The 20955-nt window shown below is 41.1% G+C and overlaps 2 protein-coding genes across 2 annotated transcripts; both read left to right on the plus strand.

The window, feature by feature from the left end:
* Positions 1 to 7646: 7646 nt before the first annotated feature.
* LOC120356891 lies at positions 7647 to 9176 on the plus strand. The gene is made up of 3 exons (XM_039445721.1): positions 7647 to 7776; positions 7993 to 8417; positions 8583 to 9176. The coding sequence occupies exons 1-3, from the start codon at positions 7647 to 7649 to the stop codon at positions 9174 to 9176; spliced, it is 1149 nt and encodes a 382-aa protein (XP_039301655.1).
* A 155-nt stretch (positions 9177 to 9331) lies between these two features.
* On the plus strand, positions 9332 to 12770 carry LOC105204206. Its single transcript, XM_011173258.3, has 2 exons — positions 9332 to 11588; positions 12766 to 12770. Exons 1-2 carry the CDS (start codon positions 9332 to 9334, stop codon positions 12768 to 12770), a joined length of 2262 nt encoding a protein of 753 aa, XP_011171560.3.
* Positions 12771 to 20955: the final 8185 nt, after the last annotated feature.

The following is a 20955-nucleotide window of genomic DNA, read 5'->3' on the forward strand; positions in this document are numbered from 1 at the left end:
TCATTAGATATAAAATTGTAAAAAATAGTGCCTTATAAATTAATGTAAATTCAAAAAAAAAAGGAGGGAAAAAGGAAATAAGCCGAAGCAAAAATTATATACAAAATACCTCTAAGCATCAAAACTCGTGTCACAGCCTTGAGATGGGATGTTACATCTCGGTGAGAATAAATACGAATAATAAGGACCGAAACGAGATAGCCTCGGTGGCCCAAACGAAAGGAATAGAAGGAGGAGGGGTGATGAACCTAAGAAGGGGGAATACGCTCGAGGATAGGAAGATACGCATCCGAAAGAAGTTCCGTGTCGCTTTGTTTATTGAGTCCGTGCATTTGATTTTTGATGTGTAGCATCTCAGATATAGATCTTTTGACATATGGTAAGATGATTTCTTGTCTAAAATTTCCACGTTCTCCCAATCGAATTTGTGATTTTCTCCGATGCGGTGTAGCGAAATAATTGATGCTACACATCAAAAATCAAATCACGTCGGTAAAGTGCCCAACACGCACGTGGCATCCATCTGGAAACCCTCTCGGTTAACAATAGCAATGGCCACGAAAACCTCAAGACTGGAATAATATTAAATTAATGTTGAATCAATGTTTTTAAAATTATTGTTTCAAATGAGTAATTAATGAAAAATAAATGTTAAATAAACGTTACATAAATATTAAATTAATATTTTCTCTAAATCATTATTTTTAATACATAATTAATGTAAAATAAATCATAAATAAGTTTTAAAAGAATATTATTGTTATGTAACGTTACGCCCCTCCGCCGCACCGCCACTGCGATCCAAACGCCGAACACAACGTGTAAGACCGAGCACGTGCACGCGCTTGGCTAAGCTTGCCGCGATCACGCGCTACCATGCGTGCCGCGCGCTGCGTTCGGCAAGCGTTCCCATTCCGGCCGGCCCAACTGTGCGTGCTGGTACGTTCGACCGCGCGGACCGCTATATAAGTCGGCAGCGGGCAGTCAAAATCAGATCGCTCCGAGCCACCGATCTCGCACCTATTCCGCTCCTGCGCCGGGTATCCTCGGCGCTCCTTAGCTTGGGTATTCTCAAGCACTTCCTCGGGAACGGGCATTCTTGTTCCATCTATCTCACGACGGGCATACTCGTCGTTTCCGCGGCTGGGTATTCTCGGCCAATAGGAACCGTCCGTCCCGCAAGTTTGTTCTCGGGGATTCTCGAGACCAACACCGTCGTCGGGGATACTCGACGCCGTTTTCCGGCTCTATCCGTAAACCTACTTCCTACGGGATGACAACACCCCGTGGGGTGAGACCACTTAGGTCTCTAATGTCAACCACCCTCGCGTAACGCGGAACCGTCCGCTGCACCGCGCGGTGTCGATTCCGCGATCGCGACCGGCTGTCGCGCGGGCCAATCACGGCCCGTTTAATCGCATTTTAAGTCAGCCGCCTCACGGCGACTCCGATTAGTACCTCCGAGCGCATAGCGCATAATACAAGTCCGTCCGTTTCTTTAGTTATCTGAATCCGTCCTTTAAATATTAATGTGTAACTTGAAAGAAAACTCGTTCTACTCTAATTAAATGCTATATTTTTTTACGATAATCTGTGCTTCGTCGCGCTTATTACACACACACACGCACACGCACACGCACACGCACACGCACACGCACACACACACACACACACACACACACACACACACACACACACACACACACACACACACTTACTCGTACATGCATACTAGCCGACGATTGGTGCTCGCTCGCTAAGCACGCCGACAATGTAGCCGACGATCGCGAACCCCCGCGCGGGCCCGTGAATCGCGCGCCATTCAAATGCTAGGCTTTAACATTCCGCCCACCAAATTAGGCACGCTAATTTTTCCTTCCTCGCTTGACTTCGCCGGAAGCTTGCACAGCTTGGTAATCGCTCGCTTAAGCTGACCGCTCTCAGTTAGTACAGAGACAACTCGGACTAACCCGTCGTTTCCCGGGTGCAACTCTGTGACTCGACCTAACTTCCACTTCCAAGGCGGAACATTTTCTTCACGCAAAATCACCAAATCACCGATTTGAAAATTAGGTTGTTCTCTTGTCCATTTCGTTCAACTTTGTAGACTGGTGACGTATTCGGCCGCCCATCGTTTCCAAAAGTCTTGAAGCACTCGCTGTATATCAACGGTCTAGGCGGTTCATTTGAATGTCGGTCACATCCGCTTATTAGTCATTGGTCCCCCAACCAGAAAGTGTGCTGGAGTCAGAGGCTGCAGGTCATCTGGATCCGTAGACAATGGCGACAATGGTCTCGAATTGAGACAAGATGCGACTAGTATGAGGACTGTGGATAATTCTTCAAATGTAAATAGTACGTTTCCCATTACCCTTCTTAAGTGGTACTTGCTAGATCTTATGCCAGCTTCTCACAATCCACCCATGTGAGGCGAATGTGGAGGTATGAATTTCCACTCAATTCCATTCTTCGAGAGCGTTTCTCCGATGGTTCCATTGACTTGATCTTAAGCAAATTGATATAGCAAAGTTCTCGCTCAGCACCGATAAAGTTTGTTGCGTTGTCACCGTACAATATGCGTGGACACCCTCTTCGACCGATAAAGCGACGAAGCGATGCAAGAAACGCCGCTGTTGTGAGTTCACTAACAGCCTCCAAGTGAACGGCCCTTGTGGCGAAACATATAAACAACGCGATATAAGACTTGTTGGTTTTGCGACTTCTACTCTTATTGACGAGAGTGGTGATAGGACCGGCGAAGTCTACAATGATTGCAAAGGCTCGGCTAGGACACACTCTATCTTGCGGCAACGGCCCCATTAATTGCGACAATCCTTGCGGCTTGATTCTAGCGCATCGAATGCATTCGTGACAAATCTTTCTGGCCATGTCCCGATCCTTGAGGGGCCAACACTTCTCTCTTATAGAGGACAACAGCAGTAATGGACCGGCATGTAAAAGCCTTTGATGCTCCCTTTCGAATAATAGTTTCGTAAATCTCGTTCCGGCTGGCAATATCATGGGATGTTTTTTCTCAAAGCTCCATGACAAATGTTGTAATCGATCGCCCACCCTGAGCACACCTTGCTCGTCCAGAAATGAATGTAACTGTATAATCTTACTTGTCAATTTCAGTTCGCGGTTCCTCTTAATGTTTGCAATCTCGTCCGCAAACTCCGTCGCTTGCACGTGTCGAACCACAGCAAAATGTGCATCGCAAATTTCCGTTACCGTTAATCTGGAAAGACTTTGCTTGCTAGAAGCCTTCTGAAGATTGCGTATGTATCGCATACAATACGCCAACACTTGCTCGATTCGCGTTAGCGTTGAAAACTTGCTGATTATATCTTGAATCGTCGAACATGCTTTGCTGACAACAACGGCGCAAGCCGTACCACCCTTTTCCTCCACTTGAACTTTCCTAGCAACTTCATGTGATGCTTCGACTTCTTGACTATTTTCGTACGTTGAAGACGGTTCTGCTTGCAACCATGATGGTCCTGACTACCAAGCTTCTAATTCCGTGAGTTGACGCAGCGTCGTACCTCGAGATATGGCATCAGCAGGGTTATCGGCTCCCCTGATGTGACCCCAATGTACAGCTGGCAACAGTTTTCTCCGCCACCCGATTCGCCACAAATGGTTTTCATCGCGAAATATCTCCTTGAATCCAACACAATACTACTCTGGAATCCGTCCATGCAAATATGCCATCAATAGACATCCTTATAATTCGCTGAACGTTGGTGATCAGATGTGCGAGCATGACCGCACTGCACAATTCCAAGCAAGGTATAGACGTCGTCTTGATCGGCGCCACCCGAGACTTGGAACACAATAAAATAGACGTGATGACATCATTACTGTCAATGGCCCGAACGTAGATGCACGCTCCGTATACCTTCTCAGAGGCATCACAAAATCCTTGAAAATACATCCTTGTCGTAGTGTCACTCGGAAATACTCGTCTGGGAATATAAATCGTTTCAGATACACTCAGTTCCCCCCGAAAAGTTTCCCACCTGTTTATGATTGGCAATGGCAACGGCTCATCCCAATCGCATTCCACTCGCCAAGTCTCTTGCATGATAAGCTTCGCTGTCGTAATGACCGGACCTATGAGACCAAGCGGGTCGAAAAGCTTGTTATCTGCGAAAGAATTTTACGCTTGGTAGAAGCCACTTCCGTTCCGCATACAAAAAATTGAAATCTATCGTAATTAGGGTTCCACTCGAGTCCAAGTGTCTTAATAGTCTCGTTTGCATGTATATGTAAATTTGATGCATCCTCTCTACAATGCGGCGGCACCTTCTCCACGATTGGAGCACCATTTGTGCGCCTTGAAACCTCCACGTTGTAATATCGTTGTAATTTGCTCTTGCAACATCGCTGCACCTTCGACGTTGTCAGCACCTGCCAGGATGTCGTCCACATACATTTGATCGAGCAACGTCTTCGATGCAATCGAAAATTCTGTTTGAACCTCTTCCGCTAATTTTCGAATACATTTAATAGCTAAATACGCCGAACTCGCTTCGCCGTACGTGACGGTATTCAGTCTAAATTCCCTAACTGGTCGTTTAGTGAAAATCTCCAGAGTATTCTCTGAAAATCCCGATCGTCCGGATGAACAAGCACCTGCCTACATCTGCCGAATATCTCTGGTCAACGCAACATTGTAAAATCGGAATCGCATTAAAATATCAAATAGATTGCTCTGCTCCGTGGTTCCGACGTAACAAATCATTAAGCGATTTGTTCGAACTAGTTTTAGTCGACGCGTCAAACACTACACGAAGCTTAGTAGTCGTGCTCGACTCCTTTATTACCCCGTGATGAGGTAAATAGACTATCGGACGCTCATGCGCTTGACTCAACTCGATAACTAGTGACATGTGTCCTGTTTCAAGATAATCGCGCATGAATGCGACATATCTCTCATGTAACGTCTTATTTCCTTTAAAACGTCGTTCTAGCTGCGCTAAATGTTTGCTCGCAATGTCTTGCGACTCACCTAGCATCCTTGGATCCTCGCGAAAAGGAAGTCGCACCATGAACCGACCGTTCGCTTTGCACGTGGGTGTTCTCTCGAAGAACTCGTTGCTTTCGCGTGCCTCTTCTGATTGAGGCTGACTCGCGTCTGCTCGATAATTCTCTAACTCCCAAAACTTGTGTAAACTTTTGTTGAGAGTATCGCTATGTTCCAATGAACACGCCAACGCGGTTATGACATTGCAATTGCTGGACGGAAACGCGATACTAGCACTCGAAACAACCCTGCGATCACCCAACCGAGTTTCGTGTTTCGTAATATCGGACAATTAGCTCCGAGATCAATTCTTTTTGGCTCTAACCAATCGAAAAAGAATTCCGCCCCGATCAACATATCGACCGTACCTGTATAATATTTCGCTCATAGAATGAGGCTGCGCTAAACTTAACGAATTTCGACTGTGTCGAAAGATTTAAATTTGCCTGTAAATACGATGATTGAAAAGAGTACGGAAGAATTTCGCGAAGGACGCACGCGTTGACGATAGCGAGCAGTTGTTGTCGAGAAGCGAGCGAGAAGGCTTCGACAGTATGTACAATAGCGACGGCAATATAAGACCGGCCGTGGTGTGTGACAATTAATTATAAGACCGGCCGTGGTGTGTGACAATTAATTATAATATACTATCTTAATTTTCAATTCGTTCGATTTATTTGCAACCTATTCACTAACATTTTTTTTATGGTCCTTCGAGCCGGATCGCGTGTGCTCGCGTGATAATCGTGTGAGTGAAACAACACAAGCAACGATTTATCAACAATTATAACAATTGAGACAACGGAAGTGACGATCCATTGACAATTATAACGATTCGTCACTATTAGTGACGATTATACGATTGTGCGTTTAAACTTGGAGCACGAGGCATCGCGGTGCTCGGCGATCGCCGGAGCCGCATTCCATTGACACTCATCCGGAGCGTGATCGGGGTTTCGCGCCGCGCCGAGCGTTCTCAATTTGCGAATCATAATTTAGGTGAACAATTTGAAGTAACGAACAATATTTAAAATGGGTGAGGAACCACTCCGAAGACAACAAGGTCAAGTAAAAGCTAAACTAACCGCTGTTACAAATTTCATAAATCGGATTGCCAAAGAGCCGACGGAAACAACGCGGGAAGAACTTAATTCACGCCTTCATAATCTGGAGGAAGCGTACGTAAAATTTCAAACAATAGTACAGCAGTTAATCGCAGTGGTTCCTGAGGAGGAATATCAGCTGAGAGATGCCGCGGAGGAAATTGAATTTGAGGAGCGATACTTTTCGATCAAGTCATCACTATTAAAACATCTTGAAAAATTCAGACCAGAATCGCAAGCATCGACATCCAGCGCTGCGAATCAAGAAAATGATAATGCATTGGCTCAGGTAGCAGAACAGCAAGCTGAGATTATTAGAAAATTGTCGGCACAATCAGGTGAAGCCACTGGGGGTAACGCGTTGACTCGAATGGGTGGGTACCGATAGCGCACATCCCGATAGCCCACCAACCAATCATATTGACTTATCTAACCCAACCTACGGAAAATCTCTAGGCATCTGCCATTGTGAGTGGTTTGTGTACTATCGGGATGTGCGCTATCGGGACCCACCCGACTCGAATATTGGAACAGCAAATGAGAATTTTGGAACAATTGAGCACGCACTCGGGCTCGGTGCGAGAGCCTCAGGTCAAGCTTCCGATAATAAAATTGCCTACATTTAGCGGAAGTATAGAGGATTGGAAGAGATATGCAGATACATTTAAGACGTTAATACATGACAGCGAGTTGTCGAATGTACAGAAACATCAATATTTAGTCGGCTCATTGAGCGGTCCAGCAGCAAAAATAATCGAATCAATTGAAATTTTAGACCAGAACTATACGATTGCCTGGGAGCTATTAAAAGGGCGATACCAGGACAAGCGAGCTATTCGGAAACGGCATATTCAGTGCTTATTTGAGATGCCGCGGGTGCACAGAGAATCCGCCAGTGCAATACAGAATCTCGTGGATCACGTGCAGAAACACTTGAGAGTTTTACATTCGATGAAACTTCCTACCAAATCATGGGGAGAGCTACTAGTTTATCTAATCGAGAGAAACTTAGACAACGTTACGAGAAAAAGCAGGGAAGAACATATCGAAAAACAAGAGAACATAACAGCAAATATTTGGAATTCCTACAACGCCGATGCCAGGTATTGGAGCGTGCCTCTTTGAACGGAGACACAAGAGACAACAGTGATAAATCAAGGTCAGATACCAAAAACGATGGGAAACGGCAATTGCCATATTCAAATTTTCGCAACAAAACATCGCTGTCCACTATGCAAGGAGGGCGATGTAACCTGTGTCAGGGATCACACTTGATTTACTCCTGTAATCAATTTTTGAGATTCTCGCCTGAAGAAAGAATGCGAGAAGCCAAAAGACTAAAGTTGTGCATTAACTGTCTTAAGACAAACCATTTCGCCAAAGATTGTAGATCCAGTGCTTGTCGGTAGTGTGGAGAAAAACATAACACATTGTGCCATTTCGCGGAAGCGGCAGGAGGTTCGACGGTCGCGGCTGGAGGGGGATTATCGGGAACCGGAGCATCGGACTCAGCGATGACTTCAACTCGGAACGCGGCAGCAGGGGCAGAGGGCTCAATGAGCAGCGGTTCCGTGTATCATCTGGCGGGCAAGTTGGAGCGTAAACAAATTCTTATGTCTACGGCAATTGTGCATGTAAAGGGAAGTAATGGCTATGATCATCAATTAATAGTTTTGCTTGACAGCGCAAGCGAATTAAATTTCATAACATTAGCAGCGTGCAAAAAATTGGGGTTAAAACTGAACGACGTTTATGAATCAATTAACGGGTTGAATAACATGAATTGCATAATAAAACACAGTTGCCATTTACAAATAAAGTCACGCTTATCAAAATTTAAATTAAATTTACAATGTTTAGTCATTCCAAAAATAGCAAACGAGTTGCCGTCGTTTTCTATTGAAATGTCACAATTAGCAATTTCAGATAATTTAAAACTAGCAGACCCAATTTTTTGCACTCCTGGCAAGATTGACGCGTTGATAGGCGGCGAATATTTCCTCCGATTATTGCAAAACGGAAAAATTGAGCTTGGCGAAAATCTGCCGACATTGAAAAATAGTAAACTCGGATGGATTATAGGAGGATCAATTCCATCTCATTTAGTGGCAAGTCGATCGACCAACCTTCAATATGCTTCAAACGCCTATACATGTTTGCTCACAAATAGCGAGTCTGTTAACGATGAATTATCAAGGTTTTGGGACATCGAAGAGTACCAAACAAATAACAATACGAGGTTATCGGGAAAAGAACAGGCTTGCGAGAACTATTTCATAAAAACAGTAAGACGAGATGGCTCAGAACGGTTTGTCGTTCGACTGCCTTTCCGAGAAAATAAAACACTATTGGGCGAATCGCGAAACATAGCGATGAAACGTTTTCGTTATTTGGAGCGCAAATTTCTACGAGACAGCGATTTTCATAGGCAGTATTCACAATTTATTTAGGAGTATATTGATTTAAATCATATGTCAGAGACTATCGGAACTAGCAACGAGCGAGTCTCCGTGTATCTGCCGCATCACGGCGTGATTCGCGAATCAAGTACAACAACAAAATTGCGCGTAGTGTTTGATGGCTCCGCAAAGACCACATCAGGAATTTCACTAAACGATACATTAATGATAGGAGCAACTTTACAAGACAATATAATAGACATTATTTTACGATTTCGACTACATGCTGTCGCGATTACAGCGGATTTGTGTAAAATGTATCGACAAATTTTAATACACGAAGACGATCGAACTTTTCAAAAAATTTTATGGCGATTTTCTCCGAATGAACCAATAAAGGAATTTGAATTAAATACCGTCACAAACGGCTTAGCGTGTGCTCCATTTTTAGCGATACGTTGCGTTCGATATTTGGCTAGTGACGCTGACGAGGATGTCGGTCAAGCGTCTAAGGTTTTATTAAACGATTTATATGTCGATAATATCCTTACCGGAATTGCAAGAAAATTCGGAATGAATTCGAGAATGCTGATCAAGTTGAAAATTCAACGATTACAATCAATATGGGCTTGGTTAAGACATTGAGCTTAAACTGGCAACCAGAGCTAGACACATTTCAATTTACATTTCAACCAGTAACGAATTCAATAAAAACAAAACGCGAAATTTTATCAGCAATTTCGAAATTATTCGATCCATTAGGCTTGGTTAGTCCAATTTTAATTCGTACAAAGTTAATCATGCAAGAGACATGGGCGGCAAATTTGGAATGGAATGATCCGTTAACGCACAATTTGCAACAGGCATGGAATGCTTATGTGAGTGATCTCGAGGAAATCAACACGATTCGGATCCCTCGAAGAGTCATCTCACATTCTAATGCGATCCGATTTTATCTGCATGCATTCTGCGATGCCTCGTTGAAAGCGTACGGAGCATGCATCTATTTACAAACAATTGATAACAAAAATAATTATAGTTCAAGATTGTTGTGCTCAAAATCACGAGTGGCACCAATTAAAAATAAAACCATGACATTGCCAAAGTTAGAGCTATGTGGAGCCATTGTTTTAGCTAGACTATTAAAAAATGTGAGAACAGCTCTTAAAATCAATTTTGACGAAATATATGCATGGAGCGATTCCACAGTGGCGTTGGCGTGGATCGCCGGCGATCCATCGCGCCAGAAAATGTTCGTATCAAACAGAACAGCCGAAATTCAGTCAACTCTCCCGTCAAATCATTGGCATCATGTTCGAAGCGAGGACAACCCAGCCGACTTAACATCGAGAGGCACAAATATCAAAAATCTAATGCAAAGTAGATTATGGTGGAAGGGTCCCGATTGGCTAGCGAAGTGTGATGGTTGCTCGCAAAATGAGTTACAATCGGCATTGACTAAATTATCACAATCAGTGATGAATCAAATTGAAACCGAACAACGGCTAGTTTCACGAACAAACTTGAGTGTTAATACTTCAAACAATTTAATTCAAACATTATTAAACAATTATTCATCTCTCTCAAGGATTGAGCGCATTTTGGCATGGATTTTGCGATTCAGTCAGAACGCAAAATTAAGTAAAGTAAATCGAAATTTCAATTATTTGTCAGTGGACGAAATTAGTAAGGCACATCAGTTACTAATTAAAGCTATACAAAGGGTTCATTTTACGAATGAAATAGCAGCCATACAAGCAAAGGGTCATGTTAATGCAACAAGCAAATTGTCGCAATTTAGTCCATTCCTATGCGAAAAAGGTGTTCTCAGGGTGGGCGGCAGAATTCAAAACGCGGTCGCATCCTATGAGAAAAAACATCCTATTTTGTTGCATCCTTCAGACAGCAATTTTACGCAATTATTAATCAAACGAGAACATCATAGATTATTACATGCCGGTCCGCAGAGTCTATTATATGCTATTCGTGAGAAGTACTGGCCACTCGGAGGGAGGGGCATCGTTAGAAAGATTGTTCATGGATGTGTGATTTGTTTTCGAAATAAGCCGAAAGCATTATCGCAGATAATGGGACAGTTACCCGCAGATCGCGTCACTCCGGGGCGCTCGTTTCTCGTGACTGGCGTGGATTTTGCCGGCCCTATCATAACATTAGTAAATCGCGGGCGTGGTAGAAAGACCAATAAGTCGTATATATCGCTGTTTATCTGTCTTGCGACAAAGGCAATGCACCTCGAATTAGTTAGCGACCTCAGTTCGGCATCATTCATTGCTGCACTTAGACGATTTGTGGGTCGGCGGGGTTGCCCTCAACGCCTTTTTTGCGATAATGCAACGAATTTCGTCGGAGCAAAAAATGAACTCAGCGAGATGCATTTCTTAATTGGCGATAAGAAGAGAGAAATAAGCGATAAATTTTTTGTGCCCAATCGCATTCAATGGAAATTTATTCCACCTTCATCACCTCACATGGGTGGACTGTGGGAGGCAGGAGTCAAATCTTGTAAGTTTCATTTAAAACAAATAATTGGTGCCACACTTTTGACCTTTGAAAAATTAAATACAATTTTAATTCAAATAGAGGCATGCTTGAATTCGCGTCCAATTTGCCAACTGCCTTCCACACCCGAAGATCTGCAACCACTTACACCTAGCCATTTTCTTATCGGAGAGCCGTTAACAAGTCTTCCAGACAATGACTTTTCCAGCGTTCAAATCAACCGGCTTGATCGTTGGCAATTATTACAAAGAATTACGCAGGATTTTTGGAAGCGATGGAGTATCGAATATTTAACATCATTACAAGGCAAGGTGAAGTGGAGGATCGAAAAATCTAACTTAGTAATCAACGACAGTGTATTAATACAAGATAATAATTTACCACCGTTAAAATGGAAATTAGGTAGGGTAATCGAAATCCATAAGGGCATAGATGACAAGATTCGAGTTGTCACATTGAAAACCGCAACCGGAATGTATAAAAGGTCGATAACTAAATTATGTAAGCTTCCAGATTCTGACAGCAACGATAACAATTGTAAAAAAAAGGGGGTTTTGTATTAATTAATTAGCATTAATTGGTGGGCAGGATGTATAATATTTCGCTCATAGAATGAAGCTGCGCTAAACTTAACAAATTTCGACTGTGTCGAAAGATTTAAATTTGCCTGTAAATACGACGATTGGAAAGAGTAGGGAAGAATTTCGCGAAGGACGCACGCGTTGACGATAGCGAGCAGTTGTTGTCGAGAAGCGAGCGAGAAGGCTTCGACAGTATATACAATAGCGACGGCAATATAACCTATGATCAGAAAGTACCGGGAATTTTTAAATAAAACAAAATAGAGTTAAATTTCAGGCAAATTTATTTTATCTCCTTTAAAATATGATCCATCTGAAGCAACACACATATGCCAACGCTTGACCCAGTCCTCCATGCATCCCTGGTAGGCCGACAAAGGGATGGCCTTTAGTTCCCTCGTCGCATTCTCTTTGATCTCCTCGATCGACTGAAATCTCTTTCCACGAAGTGGCAACTTCAACTTGGGGAACAAAAAAAAGTCGCACGGGGCCATATCAGGTGAACACGGTGCTTGCTTGATGGTATTTACTTGATGTTTGGTCAAATAATTCAGTACAATTCGGGCTCGGTGCGATGGTGCGTTATCATCATGCAAAATTCAAGAATCCATACCCAAAACATCAACCACAATATGCTGTGCCGTTCCATATGCAATGCCAAGTTCACTAGACATCTCTCTTAAGCTGGTATGACGATTTTCAAGCTCCATTTCTTTCACTTTCTTCACGTTTTCATCGGTGTTCGACGTCGATGGACGTCCGGAACGAGAGAAATCTTCCACCACTGTACAACCACTTTTAAAGTCTTTATACCACTCGTATGCTCTTGTTTTTGATAGAGCAGATTCGCAAAATGCTTTTTGCAACATTTTCAGTGCATCGGCACAATTTCGTTCGCAACACAAAATTTCAAACAAACTCTTTGTTCAACAAAATTATTCATGGTAAAATGCGGCAAAATGAAAAAAGTTGACTGATGTAAACAAACGCCAGGCAGACACTAATGATCGGATGGCACTAAAACCTGACAGATGTGCGTCTTAAGGTCGTACCAACATAAGAAAAAAAAATAAACCGGTTCCCGCATGCGCGGTACTTTTAAATAAAAAATTCCCGATACTTTCTGATTATAGGGTAAGACCGGCCGTGGTGTGTAACAATTAATTATAAGACCGGCCGTGGTGTGTGACAATTAATTATAATATACTATCTTGATTTTCAATTTGTTCGATTTATTTGCAACCTATTCATTAACAGTACCTCTCTTGTGAAAGTTTTGATCCGCGAGCTTAAAATTTTGCGGAATTTTAAACGCGTTCTGTTCTATCTCGACACACGGCAACATTTTTGTAATTTTCGGTACAACTAGACAACGAATATTAGCACGCACGTTCGAGTGCTTCGACCGTACAACAACATCACAAATTTGATTTACTGTGCTTTCAATTTCGTTTACACCCGTAACAATTTCTGAAGCTCGATCGCGTTTTACCCCTAGTCGGTTACACGCCGCTTGTGTAATAAAGTGCGCCTCGCTCGCGCTGTCAAGCAGGACTCGCGACAGAACAACGGATCCGTTTGAATGTACTGCCTCAACTACCGCTGTAGCCATGAGAACGTGTTTCCTCACTGCCGCTTTCGCCGTATGATGAGCGACAACGTTGCTGCTTGTCTTGTCATTGGTAGACTGCTGCGCCTGCTCGCTGACTGGTTTCTCACCTCAAGATTTGTCATCTGTCGTCGGACGATGACACAGTATGTTGTGCCTTCTCGAGCATTCACGACATGGTCCCATCCTGCATGTCTTCACGAAATGGTTGTTGCGCAAGCAGTTTATGCAAAGTTTTAGCCGACGAACTTCCTCGAGTCGTTTTTCCACCGTCATTTCTAGAAACTTTTTGCAACGGTACATTAAATGGTTACCTTGACATAGATAGCATCTCCCAACAGTAGTCACGTTTGCCAAAGCTGTTGATTTTTCAGTTGCTCTTGGTTTTTGCCTGCTAAGCTCACTCTTTGATGCGACGCCCTTTTCCTTGCCTCGTGCTTTGATTCTCTCCAGAACTTGATATCTTCCTTCCAGAAAGTCAGTCAATGTCGTCAGCCTTGCGTCCGCTGTGTTTCCGGTTTGTTCCCAAGCACGCAGTGTCTTCGTGTCCAACCTTGCTTCGATCATGTGAATCACCAACTCATCCCAAGAGTCCGTTAGCAAGTCCATCGATTTTATAGTACTACTCGTAAATGCTTCAACACGTAGTCTACCAAGCTTCGAATCGCTGTGGCAGATTCCTTTTCTACCCTCGGCATCATAAATAGACACTGGATGTGCTTTTTCTTAATTGCTCTTGGATCATTGAACCGTTTCTTCAGCAATCACCACGCAATTGGGTAGTTCGCCTCGGTTAACTCGATGGCTTCGATGACCTTGGCCGCATCGCTGCTTAATGACGTAACCAAATACTGAAATTTTTGAATATTTGGAATACTCTCGTTCGAGTGTACCATAGACTGGAACGTTTCTGAATAACGCTTCCATTCCTCCGTTTGTCCGTTGAATGTTGGAAGCTTTATCACCGGCAGTTTAATCTTTAATTCTTGACTGACCGTGCCGCTTGCGTCTGCGACCCGGCGCACCTCTGTCTGCTGCTCGAGTAATCTTGCGATCGAATCGCCGTTGCTGCCCGACGCTTGCATTCCGTTGTTTTGTAGGTTCAATTGTTTTATGAGCTTGCCTTGTTGCTGCAACACTCGCGCCAACGCTTCGTTGCTCGACGACGCGTTTATATCGGCTTGCTGTGCCGGTATGTTATGCCATCGTTTTAACGTAATTTTCAATTCCAGATACCTCGCCTCGAATTCTTCGTCCTCGGTGACGTCTGTAACCATTGGCTCACCTTCCGTGATATCGTAGATCTCCTGCTGCTTGCTTTCGAAATCCCTTTGGATCTCTTCAAGTTTGGCAATATAGACTTCCGCCTCTTCTCTACTTACTGCTCTTGTGCTTGCTCGATCTTTGTTCTGAGCCTAGTCATCCTTGCCTTAACTTGCCCTCGTTGCTTGCGAAGCTTTCTGATTTCTGACATGTTTTCGACTAGCTAACCTTTTGACGACTTGTACTATATAACTTGACTATCCGCCTTGCCTGCGCTTTCCTGTGGACTGTATCACAACCTAGTAGACTGTTAAACTTGCGATCCGGCTCGTCTGGACCAATGTGTAACTTGAAAGAAAACTCGTTCTACTCTAATTAAATGCTGTATTTTTGACGATAATCTGTGCTTCGTCTTGCTTATTACACACACACACGCACGCACGCACGCACGCACGCACGCACGCACGCACGCACGCACGCACGCACGCACACACACACACACACACACACACACACACACACACACACACACACACACACACACACACGCACGCACACACACACACACGCACGCACACACACACACACACACACACACACACACACACACACACACACACTTACTCGTACATGCATACTAGCCGACGACTGGTGTTCGCTCGCTAACCACGCCGACAACGCAGCCGACGATCGCAAACCCCCGCGCGGGCCCGTGAATCGCGCGCCATTCAAATGCTAGGCTCCAACAATTGAGTTACGCCGCGAATTATATTTTGTTCAGACCGACCAATCGTCATTCTTTTATTTTGCGCGGGTCCGACTAATGTTTAACCGAGCACTCCGGTACCTTAGTATTACTTGTGTATTTCAATTAGATCTGATAAATCAATTGTTACGTTATTATTTTTGTACTCAACTCACGCTTTAAGAATACATTTAAGCTGTTTCGTTATCACAACCAAACCCCGGCGTTATTATTTACACGAACCCGGACATCCGGCGAGCACATCCGAGCAACCGATCACGATATCCCAACGCACCAAAAGCTATCCCGATACTCCCGCTACACCGGAAAAGTACCAGCGTTACAGTTATAATAAATTATACAAATAACACAGGTCTGCGACTAAAATGTTATATGATTAATTTCATCTAATTTTCATACATTTTGGTATGTTAAAAACGAAAAAAATGAAAAATATCCTGGATGTCAGGATTTATCACAAAATGCAAAATTCTCTTCAAATTTAGTAAATTTTTCTCAATTTTTGATATTTTTTTAATTAGGATTTTTAAACAAATTTAAAATCAAAATTACTATTAATTAATTCACATTAGTGCATTCAAGATATACAATGCCAAAAAATATAACTTTCAAAGAAAAGAACTGTCAGAGTGAACTAATGAAACCAGCATCAATATGTTGCAAGCGTGCGGGCTTTAACATGCCCGGGCTTGATTCAACTTTTTTCTTGGTTCTCATTCCAGTTAAAAAAATGATTTACATGAAAAATTTGTAATAAAAACTTACTTCCAAAAATCTATTTTTATTTATTTTGAAGTATTGCCACATTTAACACAGTTACCTACATTGTCAGAAAACGTGATGTCCTATGACAAAAACGGAGGTCATTTTCGAATTCAGTACACCCTAAAACATAAAGATTATGTGGAATAACCAAAACAGCTCTTGAAAAAATTTTTTTTGCAGATCTGTGTAATTAATATTAAATAAATATTAAAAAAACATTTTAAAAATATTATGTGATGATTAGGATGTTGTTAAATACAAAAATTTAAAAGACACGTAGTTAGAGGCGCGGTCGCCACTCGGTGCCAAGTTACTTACAGCGAGCGAACCGCCGCCTCTCTTTACGCGAGTAGGCGACTTCCAAGCGTATGAGATTATCAAATCTCATTAATGGTTAAACCGATCAAGTTCTGAGTAATTTCAATCGACAGCTTGAGGAAAATTGCATATATACGAGGTGTGTTCAAAAAGTATCGCGAATTTTGTGTTTTTTCAAAAATTATTTATTTATTCATGAATATCTATTTTGTCCCCTTCAAAGTAATCCCCATGAGATATTATACACTTGTGCCAACGGTTTTTCCAATCTTCGAAGCACTTCAAAAAATCATTTTTTTTTTATCTTGTTCAGCTCCTCCTTCGATGCCGTCTTTATCTCGTCAAGCGTAGCGTAACGTCGTCCTTTCATGGGCCTCTTCAGTTTAGGGAACAAGAAAAAGTCACAGGGGGCCAGATCTGGGGAATACGGTGGCTGCGGCATCATTAGTGTGTTGTTTTTGGCCAAAAAGTCGCGCACAAGCAACGATGTGTGAGCAGGGGCGTTATCGTGGTGCAAAAGCCAATTTTTGTTCTTCCACAAATCCGGGCGTTTCTGGCGGATTGCTTCGCGCAAATTGCGCACAACTTGCAGGTAATATTCCTTATTGACCGTTCTACCCTGTGGCAAGAACTCATGATGCACCACGCCCCTGCAATCGAAGAAAACTGTCAGCAAAACTTTCACATTCGACCGAACTTGGCGCGCTTTTTTCGGTCTTGGTTCGTGCGGCAGCTTCCATTGAGATGATTGAGCTTTGGTTTCCACGTCATAACCATAAACCCACGATTCGTCACCAGTTATGACCCTCTGGAGCAAATTTGGGTCGTCGCGGACAGAGTCCAACATCTCATTAGCAATGTTCATGCGATGCTGTTTTTGGTCGCAATTGAGCAATTTTGGTACGAATTTCGCGGCGACCCGTCTCATGCCCAAATCATTGATAAAAATCGAATGGCACGAGCCAATCGATATGTTTAGGTCCTCAGCAACTTCTCTAACGGTGATTCGACGATTGGCCAATACCATTTTCTCCACTTCATTAATTTTTTCGTCTGTTGTTGAAGTGCTCGGGCGTCCGGCACGCTCTTCGTCGTTCACATCTTCTCGGCCTTCTGAGAACATTTTGTACCACCGATAAACGTTGCTTCGGTCCAAGGTAGCTTCTCCGTATGCCACAGTCAACATTCGGAATGCATCCGCGCACTTAATTTCGTTTTTCACACAAAATTTGATACAGGTTCTTTGATCCATTTTTTTGAATAGGTAAAAATCGAAGACGATCCAAAACACGTGCAAGCAAAGCAGCTGTCAACAATTAAGTGAACATTCAAAATGGCCGAGCTTGTCGGCATAAGTGAGAGACATGAGTACCAACATAACGCCACAAAAAGATCGAAATTCGAATATACGTAACCCGCGAAAATTCAAAATTCGCGATACTTTTTGAACACACCTCGTAAAAGTGTTCTTATTTTTTCTCTCCGTGTCTTACGAGCGGAGATATCGCAACGTAAAATACAAATCTTAACGTTTTACATGTAAGAAACGTCGTTGACATCATCGCCAAGCGAATCTTGTCGAGTTTACGTTTTTGCCACAGATAAGCGTTTGCTACTACATTATTAGTTGTATTCATATAATCATGCCATGTATCATCTCACCTGAATAGTAGTTGTCATTAACACTAATATCTTGATTTATGGGCCGTCGTTCTCGAAAGCGTCACGTCGCTCTTTCGGCCAATGTGTCGTGTATAGAAAGAATATCACTGTATAAGTGTGTTAGAACACGTCGGATTCCGTCGGAGAGAGAAACACGACAAGTTATTTCGACGGGGAATCTTCACCGGGAGAGACAACTTTCAAGGGCTCGGACGCAGGATAGGGTAAAGTCGATATTTACGCCGCGGGGAAATGTACGCAGCAGCAGTCAGAAAATATAGAAGGAATAAAGATAATTTGCTCACAATCACTTTATGTTATATTAGTATTGTATTTTAATTACAGTTCTATATTGTTAATATTAACAAAAATATCGTAAAATTAATTAATATTTTCATGTAGAAGTAACGCGATCGTGTATTACCATCTACATAAAATAATTACTGTAGGAAATGTAAAATAATGATTACTTCATAATATATAAACGTAGAGCGATGGTAAAGGATGGAGGAATACAAGCAAGATATAAGTGCATAGCTCTTGTATTTTTTTATTTAATTTAATATCTTGTATATTCCACTTGTTTAAAATATACGGCCTTTTCAGCGAGCGGGATTTATAATAATACAGACATTGCGTGATTGGAAAGCAGTATTTACTCTATGTTGAGCACTATGTTGAGAACACAATGCGCACATATTTTCTCTGTTGATGTCTGTGTATAGAGGAAAAAAGAGTAATATGGTACCTTTTCATTTTATTGAATGGCACTTTTCCATTTTATTAAATAGCTTTGTTTATAATTAATATTTTCTATTGAAACTTGAACAATTACATTCGTGTTGTTTGACAGATTCTAGACTCAAAGTAATGAAATACTTTTTATTAGGACGTGATTTATAAAAATCTAATGTACTGCATAATCGGTGGAAGAAAACAAGTTATTGTAATATGGCTAACCATAAAAATAATTTAAAAAAATTAGTTTAGTTTAAAAGAAACACAGTATCTTGTAACAAAATTATTTACTTTTACTTTTCCATTGTTTAGAATTTTCCTGATTTAGTATTATCCTGCGTTTAGAAACTTTAAAAATATTTTTAGAAATTTCATTAAAAATATCATTTTATCCCTATTTAACATTAAACAACAAGCATAAAATGATGTCTCTAATGTTTCTAAACACCGCTCTTTAGAATGACAATTGATTTATCAAAAAAATATTTCGATATAAAAATTTCGCTTAAAAAACCATATTAACAAAATTTCATGTTATTGTTTTAATTTTGTATAATTCAAAATGTATACGGACGAATAAAAAGTTAAATGACAAAGAAACACTTGAGTGTATGTACACCGAAGGACTTTGATTCCGTCCACGGAGAAATTTTCCAAACTGAAAAGTCACCACTTTCTACATACTCGCAGTTCATGATTAATGAAACGACTAAAACTTATTGGTCGTTACGGTAATCATGAACTGTAAGTATGTAGAAAGATAACAACTTCTCAGTTTAGAAAATTTCCCCATGGACAGAATCAAAGTCCTTCGGTGCACCTTCGTGTGATAATACACTCAAGTTTAAGAATAATGAGGAAGTATATGTAATTAAAAGTTAAAAGTATATCTTGAAAAAGTTTAGAAGTGCTCAAAAGTAAAAATACCTTATAACAATTGTCAGTCATTATGTATTGGCATATTAGCATCACTAAAAAGCGACGGGCTACTAAACGAATAACTTTACAAGAAATTGTTAAAATACGTCACTTAATAACGGAAATAATAAGGGTAGCCATATTGTCGATAGTAGCCATAATACCCTCTTCTCCTCTAACAAAGTATTTTTGAAAAATGTTCTTATTCATTTATAAAACAACTGCATTTCCGCGTATGCCAGAGCTGTTACCAAGCAAAAATTATCGACATTTCCGTAAATTTTTTTTTTGCGAACAGCCGTTCAGGCGTCGTATCCCTTTCGGAAATGGACTATTGTAACTATTAGTAAAGCTATTAATAAAACTATTGGATTATTCGTCATAGTTTTTTCGCGGATTATTGAAACGAACTATTACACAGAACTATTGAAAAATTATTTGAGCCCAATAGTCACTACCAATTTATATAGTCATATAAAATATGTATTGATAAATCAATAAATTAAACATAATAAATTATAGTTTCAAAAAAAAAAAATTTCTTCTTTTTCGTTTAAAAGAATTAAATAAAGAATAAATCTGAATTAAACATTTATGTATAAAATTTAATAACAATACAAATTGTTATTTTTACATGTAAAAATATAAAATTTGACGAATAATTATGTGGAACAGCGAACCACATACACATCACATTTGAAAAAAAAACGAAAGCAAAATTCGTCTCGAGGTTACAACAATTAATTCGTAAAAGTTTCACTCAAGTGCGATTTAAAATGATGATCACGGTGGCGCCTAGATATAATGCCTGTGGCCGCACTCGACTCACGAGAAAATCCCCTGCGGCATGGCCACCTAGTGGAAGCCGCGCAAGCCGCGAAGGCGCGAAGACTGGCGTCGCGAAAAAGCTTTGAGACCATAGACATAGTACAAATTAAGTCTATGTTTGAGACTCAAAACCAAAGCAAATTGCTCGATTTTTGAAAGCACCGTAATATGTTTTTACGTGTAAAATAACTATTAATAATTGAATGTCTTGGATTTTAAGCGTATTTGGTATTTCTGAAATGATTTATAAATGTTTTTTATTTCATAAATAATATACGTTAATAATAAACATTTAATTAGCTATACCAAATGTGTATAAAATACGTTTATTATTCGTTTAAATATTGCTGAAATAAAAACGTATAAATATAATTTACGCTTAAACTTTTATTAATATATTTAAAAAGTATATCATACCTGGATATTAAATCTTATTTTTGATACGTTATTTATAGG

Source organism: Solenopsis invicta, chromosome 2, assembly GCF_016802725.1.
Source record: "Solenopsis invicta isolate M01_SB chromosome 2, UNIL_Sinv_3.0, whole genome shotgun sequence".
Lineage (NCBI taxonomy): Eukaryota > Metazoa > Arthropoda > Insecta > Hymenoptera > Formicidae > Solenopsis > Solenopsis invicta.

Excerpts from the sequence above, each read along its gene's own strand:
- LOC120356891 (XM_039445721.1), top strand. The coding sequence starts at position 7,647 with ATGACTTCAACTCGGAACGCGGCAGCAGGGGCAGAGGGCTCAATGAGC. Across the intron at positions 7,777-7,992 it reads AATTGTGCATGTAAAGGGAA|TCATTCCAAAAATAGCAAAC; the intron begins GTAATGGCTATG and ends TACAATGTTTAG. Across the intron at positions 8,418-8,582 it reads AGAACTATTTCATAAAAACA|GAGTATATTGATTTAAATCA; the intron begins GTAAGACGAGAT and ends CAATTTATTTAG.
- LOC105204206 (XM_011173258.3), top strand. The coding sequence starts at position 9,332 with ATGCAAGAGACATGGGCGGCAAATTTGGAATGGAATGATCCGTTAACG.